Genomic DNA, 13,143 nt, shown 5'->3' with positions numbered 1-13,143 from the left:
GTGCACAAACAGCAACAAAACACACTTCTAGTTAAAGAAATAGTTTCTAGAATCTAGGAAGAAATAGCAGCAGCGGTAGTCACCTGGTGTTTTCTGCCTGCAGCTGAAGAGGTGTTAAAATGCACAGTGCATTTGAGCCAGCCCAGGTAATTTTGACAGCACCAGGTTGCAGGGTGATTATACCTACAGCAGGTCTGAAAGGAGCATCACCCCTGGCAGAGGGAGAGGCAAGCAGCTGGGAACAGTGACCTCCTCACTGAGCCTCCCCACAGCCAGCATCAGATGTGCTCTTTCAGCTCAGAGCTTTGTAATTGGAAATTGTTTCTCTGCTGCAGGTAGGCAAAGGTCCTGAGCCAAAGCCTTCTGGCTCTAACTGACAATTGGGCAGCAGGTTTTGTTTTCTAATGAACCCATCAGTGAGTGTCATGCAAGGCCTTTGAGACCCCTTTGCCTTCTTTTCCCAACAGTTTTCCAAATAGAAAATGCTCAAACATCACTTATCTAGACTTCTGAGTTCCGGATTGAGATCTATGAAGGTGAAAATTACTTAGAAAGTGCTTCTGGCTAATGTAAATTCAATTTTGAAGGGAGTTAGATCATCCCAGTGCAACTTGTTCAGCGGCATCTATAGTGGCAGACACTAGCCTAAGAACAAAGATCATTTTTCAAGGGGCATACTTAATGGACAGAGGAAAAAAAGATGTGGAAGTGCCAAAAGCAGTGCTAAACTTTCCAGGGGAAGCTGGGAACTCAAATGTTTACCGTTACCCTTAATTTATTTTCTTTCAGTTGTTCGTGTATATAAAATCAGTTTCCTGAAGTTTTTGAAGTGCATATGGTTATAGTGTTTTTTCTTTAAGCTCCGGCTCCTGAAAGCTTATGACTAAGTGAGAATTTTGTTCTTCATTATTTAAATGAAAGGTAAATGAAAAACAGAAAAAGGGAAAAGAAAGATATTCTTGTTTCCATAGCTGCGGAATAAAAATCTAACAACTCCTCTCCCAAAAAGCTTAACAAATAAGAATTGCCCAGATTTTTTGTATTTTGAAAGAAGCAGAGGGAAAAGAAAAAAAAAAATCTCAACATTGTGGCAGGTTTTATGTGGATTTTGTCTGTATTTTATACATATACATTAAAACTTGTATATAGTAATTTTACATACAGAAACTTATGCAGTATATTAAGGGAGAGTCATCTGCAAGAGTGGTAGGAAAGGGCCTATTAAGAATAACACACAGTGATATATGGGCAGTTGGTGTTGAGGGGTGAGTAGGCAGAGAATATATGATTACTGCTCTACTTTAAACTAAATCCCCCACCTTTTTGACAGGGACCACCTCCTTCTCTCTCTCTCAGCATAAAGAAACCCCTTTAGGGGCGTACAATGCAGATATGAAATAACATACTCCCGAAGCCCCACAGTTGCATATTCCAGTCATTGGATGAAGATTTGTATCCTCAGTGGCTTTGCAAAAGATTAAATTGCTTATCTTGGCCAAAGGAGTTGGAACCCTAAAATAGTTAAATAATATACATTTCCATTCCTAATAACAAGGATTACTCAAATTTCAATTTTAGTTTGTATCATAAAGTCAGCATTTTTCGTTGTCAGTTTAGTTCAGCTCAGGACTGAATGTTGTTTTTAATCATGGAAGTAAAAAGTGTTCATTTCTATGTGTCTGTTTATAGACATCACAAGGATTTTATGCAAATGTCAAGCTTAATATACATAGAAATGTGATATATGGAAAATAAAAACTGAAATCTTGTGACAGCAAATGCCACACCAGCAAACTTCAGGCTGCCCTGAGATGATAGACTTGCTTATGTTAGCCACTGTCAGGTTTGACACTTTGCTGTCCTCCCTTCACATCTAAACCACCACTGAATCCTGTCATATCATCTTTTTAAGCACTCTTCATGCTACAACTGAATTCCTTCTCTCTCTTTTACTGACATTTTCTTGCCCCAACAGAAGAAGCTTCATGTATTTTGGAGGCCTCCTTTCTCAGACCCTTCATTTCCATGCAACATAAGTGAAAAATAATTCCTCCTGCTCTTCTGAGCTATAGGCATCCCCATGCCTGCACATTTTTGCATCCTCACCTGTTTACTTATTTCCAGGCTGCCTGTTAGATTTTTCACAGCAGAAAGTGAGCACTACAAAATAATGCCAGGGATGACCATGCTGGGAGGGCAATTATACATATTGGAGTTTGCCCTCAAAACATTTCTGTTTCTGCTTCCAGCTTCTTTCCTTGTTCTTTGTTTCTACTGCTTGTTTTGTCCCACCAGTGCTTGTTGATAACGTACATATTCCTAGCATGCTGGGACCTAAGCATTATTTGAGGCTTCTAAGCATTAGTAGAACAGAAAATCAGCTTAAGCCTTCAATGCATACTGGGTTTTTTTTGTGCTATTTTCATTTTCTCAAAGCTATTTTCTGTCTTTTCCTCCTTATACCCATTTTTTGCATTCAAATCCTCCGGTGTCCTTTTCAGGAATTTACCTTCAAGTCCTCATCCATGCTGCCTCAGTGCCTGCAGCAATCACTGTTTCTTTGTGTGTGTGGCAAACAACTGCCTGTGATGGATTTGGAGCTGCTTTGTAATTATTTATGAAAACTGTGCACTGTCCTCATTACTCGGATGTTTTCCACATGACTTTATTTGGCTTAACACAGGAGGAGACTTTGGAAAAGCAGGCAGGAACAGAAGGGATCCCCGGTGAAGATGGACTTCTTAAAAGGGCTGCGTTCGTCCACGTTTTCCAGGGGGACCAATGCCTCAGGCTTCAGCGCAGCTAGCCTGAGACTCCTGGGACACCCAGGGGAAACAAGTGAAGCTACCTACAGGGAAAATTATTATCTTCTGTATTATCAGTATGCAGAAATGAGAGCAGCAGGAGAAAGCTTAATGAAATCACTAGCTGTCCTTCCTGCAGGCAGCCTATGGACCAGTGCGACTGATATGAGTCATATTTCCACGCTAAATGATAACAGATAGTTAAAAGATGGCACTTAAATGCATATGAGATTGCAAGAGTACCAAGGTTTTACACATCAATGGGATTGTAGTTTTTCTAGGAAAACACTAAAATAAGTTGTTTTTTTTCATCAGAAAAGGTAACAGTGTTTGAGTGCAAGTTAATATGATGCCGCAGTTACATTAATTTTTTACATAACCTTGAATGGGTGAGAAAGCATGATAGAACTACACAGAGATGAGCAACAAGGTCTGGTTTGTGTTTGGTCTTTTTGAAGTGGGCAGGGGGAGAGCAAATAAAGGGAAAAAAAGGTTTTGTCCTTTTTCTGTTTCCCCTGGTAGTTCCTATGAAGGAGAACATCAAAAACATAAGAGTACCAAAGACTCACAGGGAAACCTGACTCTGTATTGGAATATAGGCATAAAGAGTTTATTTCATGGCATTATTAACATCTGGGAAATTTTGAGATGAAGCAATTTAAAAATGGTGTCACTCAGTCACAGTAAGGTAAAATTGAATGTGTTGTCCATCCAGATGGTGAGAAAGCCATTTTGAAAAACCATCTTGATCAAAATCCACCAGCACAATGGGGCTCATCAGACCCTTCCAGAACAAGCAAAGATCCTATAGAAGACATCAACTCTCCAGAACAGTAAGTATACACCATTCCATACTGGTACAGAAGAGGCACTCCTTTCTCAGAATGTCACCATACATGTGCTTGGACATGTGCACTTTCTGCTGTTTTAGCCATAAAATCCATCCTGGACACCATTTGTCTTGCTGATGTTAATTTAAATTATGACATTTCATCAAACCCCATATTACTCTTTCATGAATTTTTATGGGAAGACCTTCACTGTAAATCTTTTCAGTCAGCACCAGCTACAGAGAAAGCCTGGCCCATCAGCAACAGAAGTGAATGGCAACTTCTGTGGCACCAGTGTTGTACTGTGATGCCTCCATGCCATCAGGTTACCATCCCCACCAAATGTAAAAGACATCAAGGGCACTAGATCCTAAGGTGCCCCAAAGGCAGACTAGCAAATTCTTTTCTCTTGTTAGAAACATCCATAACACGATGTCTAAAGATACGTGCACACACGTGCCATGGCTATTATCAAAATTTCAAGTTCTTTCACACACCAGCTAGAGGAGTTCATGGTGTACATAGCCATTTTGTTCTCTTTCAATCTTAAACTATCTGAGAAATAAAAACAGTCTGAGGGCTTTTCAATGTTGCCATAGCAGCTGGTCCTGAGTTTTGGCACAGGAAATCCTGCACCAAGTAGTTTCCCTTAGAAACAATGCTGCGGCTACAAGGAGAGGATGGCACAAAGGACTTGCTAGTTTCATAAAGGGAAAAGAGTCTTACAGTATCAGCTTTTCTCTCCAGGAACCTAGACAATCAAATCACATACTACCCTCCTCCAGCTCAATAGGGCCTTCTGTGAGCCAGAGCTCAGGGAAGCACCATGCTCATTTGTCCTTGGATCAGCCATTTCTCCATGGCAGCCTAGTTACACAGGCACCACTTTATCAGGTTCTGGGCTAACGGATGTCAGACTCCTGTTTTGTACACAGGCAACTTAAAAATTAATTTAAAAACACAATAAATTAAAGAAATTACTAGGCTGAGTCACGTGTTACATTAGTGACAGCAAACCTGATTGCAGATAGCAGTTACTGCCTTGTACTACCTGATGCAGAAAAACACATGGATTTCTCACTTTGTGCTTGCACTCAAAATTATCCCTAATCCAAACATGCACGAGATCTAATACACACACAAGTACACACTTATGCACCAAAAAAAAAGAGGCCCCACTGTCTGAAATAACTGGTTATTTCACAGAACCAGGGCTCTCACGGAGAAAGCTCTCGTGACTTTATGGGGTCAGCAGAGTGCTTTAATGCATAGCTATTAGAGGTCTGTCTTTTTGCAGCACCATTTGTCAGAAATAATGTAGTGTGAATGCAGCCTCTTCCGCCCATGGCCCTCTTACATTAAGAGAGATGCTAAGAAAAACACAGACACTTAGATAGTTCAGTTGTCCCAATACAGATTTAATACAGGGAAAAAAAAAAAAACAAACAAAACAGCATTTACCAATGACAGAACTTCCTCTAGGCTAGTGGTAACTGATGAGAAAACTGAGATTTCCTAAAGGTCTTAAAGAGCAAGTCAGTACAAATCTGAACGATCACTTACATTTGTGGAAAGCAATTAATAAAGTCCTCTAAATCAAAACTGTGTCATTCAGCACTTGCACAGCTGTGACTGTGCCAGGTCCAAGGGTTAGTATCTCCCCTGAGGATGAGCTGGTACTTTGGATACCACAGCCACACCACACAGCCACAGTGGAACTGCCAGAGGGGAGAACTGTAGCCATCTTCAAGACTAGGGTTTTGTGATTCCCCCTCTTTGACAAGAGGTTGCCTCTTTGCAAACTTCGTGATCTTTAAGAATATTGTCCTGCTCCCGTGGGCATATTTTCAACTTCTCTGGCAGCATCTCTGTCCTTCCATGGCTATTAAATATAACATTTTTGTCAGGAAACAAACAAACACAGAGGAAAGAAGTTAAAGACAAGCTTTAGTTTGTGCTTTCTCTCTCATTTCACTGCATGCATAGGCCATGCACATGGGAACACATGATCCTATATCAAGGGCAAAGATATTTGAAATACATTTATTTTCTGCTACAAAAAAAAAACACTGATGAAACTCATTGGCATCGGGGAGGAGGGGGGACTTAAACAACTTACCTAATAACTTACCTAACTCTACCCTCTTTCAGTTTAAAGCCATTCCCCCTTGTCCTACCACTACATGCCCTTGTAGTCATCTCAGTCAGAATGTGAAAAACATTTGGTTTGTGCTTGGCTCAGATTTAGAACCCTGACCTAAGAAAAGTGCAGTCTGTATGATGGTAAGACAGCCTCAGAGGATGACTATAGATGATTCACAATTCCCTTTGCCTCTTGCTCCCTTTCCTGCTGGGCAGGACCCAGTAGGTTATCCATGTGCGATGTAAAATATGCCGTACCCAAGTCAGACTATCAGATATGAGGAGTGAAAAGCTGGGGCTGGCTGTTTTTTCTCCTGTTCACACCAACTACACAGTGTAAATTAACACTTCCTCTGGTAGGCAAAGCAGTGTTGGTGCACAGGCTCGAGCCCTGCACTTTGATTTTCCATGGTGCTTGTTAGCATACTGCCTAGCACAGTTGTACCGACTTGGGCTCTCCTGGGTAATGCTCAGGCCCAATCTGGTATTCAGAAGCCCTGTCTGGGGGAGCTTAGCTGCATGGATGGAAGCAGCACCATGCCAGTTCATCTCAAGTCTAGAGAGCAGCTTGAACCAGTTTAGAATACATATAATCATTCATTTCCCAGTAGGCTGGGGTGTCTCTTACACAAAGTCAACACTTTTTTGCTGGCAGTCCTGCTTACTTATCTAAAGATCACATCTTAGATCACACACAGCTTATCTGTAAGATGGCTACATGAATACATTCAATGGGATATCTTCCATGACCTGAAAGACTTTCTTCTATGCATCTTCATTCCTGCATGTTATCTCATCAGTGACCTAAGTTTGGTGAATTAGGTTTCGGCACCATTAAAATTTATACTGTTCTTTTTTTAAGCGCAACAATATGTAACAGTTTTTCACATTTCTGAGTAAAGGTGATGATAGATTTCTGCAGGACCCCGCTAAAACCTGCCATTTTGATAGACTATTTCCTTTATGTGGTCATTTTTGTAACCTTCAAAGCAGCTTATCACTTTGTAACCATTATAATAGAAACCGACTTGATTTTTTATTTTTCTGAGTTAAAGGTCTTCTTTTAGCAGCATTTAAAAAGACAGTAAAATACCTTGCTGGAGCTATTTATGTCAATTATAGTAACCAAAAACTCTCATCAAAAGACGTTATGACTCTATTCTTGCATGACAGTCATATGTCTCAGCATGAACATGCTTCTATTATTCAGTTTCTTCCCTGACAGTGGTTCATGTTAGTCTATCCTACTCAATCTGTCATTAAAATAAAGTGGATATAGAATTACTAGTTTACTTGCTAGTACATCTTGCTTTGTTGTAGTCTTTTAGAACTTCTCCATTAATGGGCTGAAGAATCAACTGAAATGATCTCTGAAAGTTTAGACACAGTTTAAGCACTCCTGCACATCTTGAGATATTTGACTGTAATGCAGTTGTTTCAGTCCCCCCCCACTTACCAATGGATCCCATCAGTGGTTTTCTGTAGCAGAACTAAAATGTTTTTCAAATACCTCTACTTGCGATGTAGAATCATGTATTCCCATGTCCATTGCATTGTGTTCCTATGAGCACTGACATTGAAAGTCAAGCTTTGACTTGATTTTGTTTATCCCTAATAAATGGCATTTTTGTACAGACCTGAGGATATATGCCCTATTCTAACACAATACCCGGATGAGTGGCTGCTCTGTATGTGGCACCACCTTTCCATCTTCTTCAGCAGTTGTCTTTTATCCCGATTCTAAAACCAGCAATACTAACCATTCCGTCCTCAACATACTTGACCATATATATGCTTTGACACATCTATATTGTATGGACTTGAAACAAATTCATAGAATCATGGAGTTGTATGAGTCGAAAGGGACCAATCATTCCAAACTCTCTATAGTGAGCAGGGACATCTTCAGATAGATCAGGTTGCTCATGGCCCCATCCAACCTGGCTTTGAACACATCCAGGGAAGGGGCATCTGCTGCCTCTCTGAGCAACATGTTCCAGTGTTTCACCACCATCATTGTAAAAGATTTCTTCCTTATATCTAGTCTAAACCTACCCTCTTTTAGTTTAAAACTATTACCCCTTGTCTACTGCAACAGACTCTACTAAAATGTCCCTCCCCATCCATCTTATAAGCCCCCACCAGGTACTGGGATACTGCTGTAAGGTCTCCCCAGAGCCTTCTCCAGGCTGAACAAGCCCAACTCTCTCAGCCTGTCTTCATAGGAGAGGTGCTCCAGCCCTCTGACCATTTTTGTGGCCCTCCTCTGAACCCTCTCCAACAAGTCCATATCTTTCCTATGCTGAGGACTCCAAAGTTGCCCACAGTACTCCAGGTGGGGTCTCGCCAGAGCAGAATAGAGGGGGAGAATCACCTCTCTTCACCCGATAGATGCACTTCTTTGGATGTAGCCCAAGATACAACTGGCCTTCTGGGACGCTGCCGGCTCATGACAAATCTTTCATCCACCAGTACCCTCCAGTCCTTCTCCTCGGGGTACTCTAAATCCCTTCATCCCCTGGCCAATAGTTGATACCAGAGGTTGCCCCAAATGCACTGACAAAATGTGGCAGGGGTGGATGAAGAGAAAAAACACTGATATTGAATGAAAAACACCCTACAGAGTGAGGCGAGGTACAAGATTTACTTTTGCTTAAGGAGAAAATAGCAGGTTTGTTTGGATTTTGTTACTTTTTTGTTTTGTTTTGTGCTCCCTCCTAAAAGTTTTGCCTAAATTCTTAATTGTGTGCAAGTCTTCAGGCTACACTCCTCAGCTTCAATTTCCAGGAACAAAGCTTTCAAGTGACAGTAAACTTTAAGTGCAGTTAAAACAAAATTTGCTACCCACTGCAGCCACCATCGGCATAGCCAAATAAACATGCTTTGTTCATGGTATGGCTAATACTTAAATGAGTGAAAAAAATCCCATTCACTTGATTATGCAACTGGATTCTCTTGGAATATTTTCAAAAAGCTTTTTAATGAGAAGTCTGTAACAGTTGAACAAAGAAAGCATTTCCACTGGTGGGAAAGTAAGCATGAGCAATTCTGCATTTGACCCTGCAACAAGAGACAGAATGACAATCTGCAGTGTAGACTCATAAGGATGCAGCACATGGAAGCAGCTAGCCCTGCCACTTCTGCACTCCTTGGGAACGAGGCATGATTTCATTGATAGCACCAGGAAGAGTCAGTAACAGTAGCAAAATAACAATGAATAGATTTATTTTTTTTTAGTCCCAGGAATGCATTGCCAGCCCTACAATGATCAACACTCTGGATTAATATTTCATCAGACTTTTAAAGGGGATTTTTGAGGGATGAGGAAATGAGAAAGAATTTCCCAGCTAGGCAGATTACAACTGCTTCCACTGCTTTAGTCTGTAGTGAAGAAAGTAAGAAGTAACACCACATTTCTTTCTGTTTGAATTTGAAAGCTATACTGCTTGGTCCCCAGGTAGTGCCTTGGTAGCTGTCTCCACTTCCTAACAAAAGAAAAAAAACAAAATTTAAATGTCATTTGAATCAGGAAGGCTGTCCAGAGGCAAGCTTTCAAACATACAATTTTCATAAAAGTCTGTCTATGCAAAATCATTGCATCAGATAACAGATAAATATAAAACTATTGTACTGATACAATGCTTTGAACTGGCATATTTCCTCTGGAACCAAAAAGCCAATCTTCAGTTCATCTCCATCACTTTGACATCTGTTTTGCTTTAAAAAGTGCCTCTGTGTTTCAAGAGAGAATGTTTCCAAATGCAGAAGCCGTTCAGGTATGATAAAATCTTAATCACTGAAATATCTCTTGCACTAACAAACCTTATGTAGATTTTGATGTTGCGAAAGGTGCTAGTACCTCCACATCATGGGGGTAGCACAGCCCTTGTCTCATGGCACCACGCTTTCTACAGTGAGGGGTTAGCTGTGAGCATGGTTTAGCATCCCTTTTAAAAAACACAAACAAAACAAAACCTCACCAGTTAAGATGTCAATCTGCTTGGAAAAGTGGATACAGAATGTTGAGTTCCTAACACTTAATTTTGGTTTGGGTGGCAGGTTAGACTCTTTTCACAGTGACAGCTCCTCAGTCCCATGACACTGACTGCAGGAACCCAAGAGAATCCAGCACCTCAAAAGCACAGACCCAAACTGCAAAGAGCAACCATTTGGAAAAAGCTGTCAGACCAAATTCCCTCCATCCATATGCCTATGTTTGCCTTAGCTGGACTTGCAAAAATGCCATCCTTCATTTTAACATCCTCGTGCTAAGCGGTGCATGGTTTAAAACTCAGCCATGACCTCATGCCTGTCTCCACAGTTAGCTGGGGCTCCGTTGCAAGAGATCACTTTGCTATGGGGGTTGCTAAATCATATGCCCTCAGGGCAAACTTAAGGTTTTCCCTTTTTCGGGTATTAGCAGTCAAACAATTAACCTGAGAGTGCCAGGGAATTTCAGAAGGTTGTGGGATTCTGAGAACTTAGATTCCTTTGTCATGTCTAGCGTTTCAGTAAAAAAATCCCCAAGGGGAAATAACACTCAACAGCAGTGAGAGTAATTCACTTGGCATTAACCCTTTCCACCACAACAGCAGGCACAGAAAATACCCTTGCAGCAACCCGGCAAACATATCAAGCATGTAATGTATAACATTTTCCTCTTGGCTAACACTCGTCTCCCTGTGTCTCTCCTACAGCATACAGCGTCGGCTGTCTTTGCAGCTGCCCATTCTTCATCACGCCTACTTGCCATCCATAGGAGGAGTTGATGCTAGTTGTGCCAGCCCCTGCGTAAGCCCCAGTGCCAGCCCCCGGCACAGACACGTGCCACCCTCCTTCCGAGTAATGGTTTCGGGGCTGTAGGAAAGGGAGATTAGTGCTTCCTGAACTGCTTTTAAGTACTCAATGACTGGACTAAACATCTGACCTAGAACTCTGCTACAAACATGCAACATTGGCTCTTACTGCAGAGGAACTACCGCTGAGGCCGTCATCACAGGAGTGCCCGTGTAACTCGTGTGGGAAGGCAAAGAAGATGGACACAAGGAGTTTGATCTGTAGCCTTATTCATGGAGTTTTTATTTCTTCACATAGAAGTCACTGAAAAACGTTTCTTCCCAAATTTCTACTAGCAACAAGGAGGATGGGAAATATGGATTTTGCAAATAAGACACTGGGAAAAACAAAACAAACAATCAAATGTCACTGAGCTTTATGTGGCTCCTGAGAACATGCAATTCTATACTGTATCCATGTAAGGAAAATACAACGGTTGAGCTATACCATATTTATTGAAATAGATCCACTCATTTTTACAAGAGTTGTGTTAAATCGCTGGAAGCATTCTGCACTGGTTAGTCTTGCTTGTTTTCATTTCAGGAACGGTGTTCGATAGGAAAGGATTGTGAGAAATGGTTCCTCGGGTGTCATTGAGACTCTGCAGTGCTGTGAGCAGGGTCACCCTTAACCTGCAGCTGTAGGTGAAACCCAAGCAGAGGCTGAAGTTCCAGCTCCAAGCTGTCTGAGCTGGAGGGCTGCTGGTTGGGAGCAGAGCACTTGAACCTTCTTCAGGGATGATGGTAGTGACTGCTGACCATCTGCAGCTTTATTCATAGCAAAGTTGCTGCACCTATTTCAGAATAACCACCACCAACCGTACTGTATTTAACTGTCAGCGAAAGTCCTAGCGATGGTAATTCAAGAAGCTGAGGACAGATGGGTAGTAAAGTCTTAATGTCACAGGATGGATTGTTTTTCATAGTTTGTTTGAATTATGTTACACATTACAATAAAATTAATTTAGTGGACTTGGGGGGAGGGCTTAGGGCACAGCACTTTGCTGCTGCAGGCAAAGCCTGCAGAACACATAGATGTGAATATACACTATGTTTGCTTTGTACCTGCGTGTGACAGTTGTAGCGGCTAATGGAGAGGACAAATCAAATTTACCAATAGAATATTTTATCTGAATCCTAAAAAGACTGTAAAAAAGCAATGGGTTTTAATACATTAGCTCCATCCCCTGAACAAAATTAATTAGGATGAACGATAGTGGCATACCGTCTGGACCAGCTCTGGAGCCAAACCATCAGGCACAGGTGAGACAGACATGCAGCTTCTTTTTCCAAGCAGCTGGAAACGTGGCATCCCACTGCCAGGGCTGTTTGCTAAGAGTAGGGGGGAAAAACACACATGAAGCACCCACCGGGCTCTCAGTTTTCTCTGACCAAGGCCTGTGCACCTCAGACCAAACCTTTGGAATGACATTCCTATAAAGGATTACAAATCAGCAATGACTGAAGCACAGCTGTAGGTTCATTAGCTGAGGGACTCAACCACAGCTATGAAAAGTTAGCATAAATCTCCATTAAAAATAAAATACACCTCATAGTGGCCAAAACCAACATGAATATGTATCTAAATCTTACAATCAGGAGCATCACAAAATATTTCACTTGGCACATACAGTAAGAGAGGTTATGGAAATATCTGTAGCTTTTAGAACAAAAACATGTAAGTATAAACACAGATAAAATAGAACTCATTACTCTGTTTAAGCACTAAACACTGACGTTGTCACTCAATGTGTGTTGACAGTATTCTCTTGCTTTATTAATATCATCAGGGCCTGGTTTATTTTAAAAGGAATGTTACTTTTTAAAAAGAGAAAATTACAATATTGTATATAATGTGTACACAAAGATCTCTGTAGAAATATTATTCCAACTTAGCAGGAAAAAAACAAACCAGAAGTATTGGACCATTGGAGGTGAGTGTGTGTGTGTGTCTGTAACTTCGTGAATACTGACTGTGCGACGTTTATTAGGTTTAAACCATGCAGTACATTCTTTGTCTCAATGATACTGTAGTTTCTCCCATAACATTTTTTTTTTACTTTACTGCAGATAACAAGACCAACCAAGTGAATATAGCTATTTAATGTTTCTGTTCTTTTATACTGCAGCAAAAATGTACTGTAAATTTATGAAGAGGCTGTGCCCCAATGGCATTTTCCAATGATGTTAGTGCACAAATGCTTTAAACTAGACTGGAACTGCCAGAATAAAATGTAAATGAAGAATTTCTTGTATAACCTTATACTGCATGAGATCAATTTTTAATAAATTGTTGCAAATCTGTTTTTATGAATAAAATATATAAAACCTAGCTTTTTGGACTTGCTGCCATCTTTAATGTGTGTGTAGATATATAAACGGATGTACATATAAAAGCCCCTCTGGAGAAGAAAGAATCTGATTACACCACCACATTGTAACAAAAAGTTAAAATACACATCCTAAAAGCAGAAGGGCTCGCATGTAGAGAAAGCAGATATATGAGCTTTTCCTCTGAAATACAATTTCTGC

The 13,143-nt window shown here is 40.8% G+C and overlaps 1 protein-coding gene across 3 annotated transcripts in view; it reads left to right on the top strand.

Moving 5' to 3' along the window:
• The window catches only part of GABBR2 (gamma-aminobutyric acid type B receptor subunit 2), a 445,865-nt gene extending 432,922 nt beyond the window's left edge, over positions 1–12,943 (top strand). For all 3 annotated transcript variants that reach the window (XM_057423018.1, XM_057423019.1, XM_057423020.1), the window contains 2 exons: positions 3,520–3,637; positions 10,474–12,943. In XM_057423018.1, coding sequence (XP_057279001.1) covers positions 3,520–3,637; positions 10,474–10,639 — 284 coding nt within the window. In that variant the 3' untranslated portion in view covers positions 10,640–12,943. The remainder of the gene's footprint in view (positions 1–3,519; positions 3,638–10,473) is intronic.
• Positions 12,944–13,143: the final 200 nt, after the last annotated feature.

This window comes from Pezoporus wallicus, unplaced genomic scaffold, assembly GCF_028554395.1.
Source record: "Pezoporus wallicus isolate ANWC-B61680 ecotype Strahan unplaced genomic scaffold, APGP_CSIRO_Pwel_v1 contig_749, whole genome shotgun sequence".
Lineage (NCBI taxonomy): Eukaryota > Metazoa > Chordata > Aves > Psittaciformes > Psittacidae > Pezoporus > Pezoporus wallicus.
The sequence above is the reverse complement of the archived record's forward strand: the minus strand, read 5'-3'. Positions and strand labels throughout refer to the sequence as shown.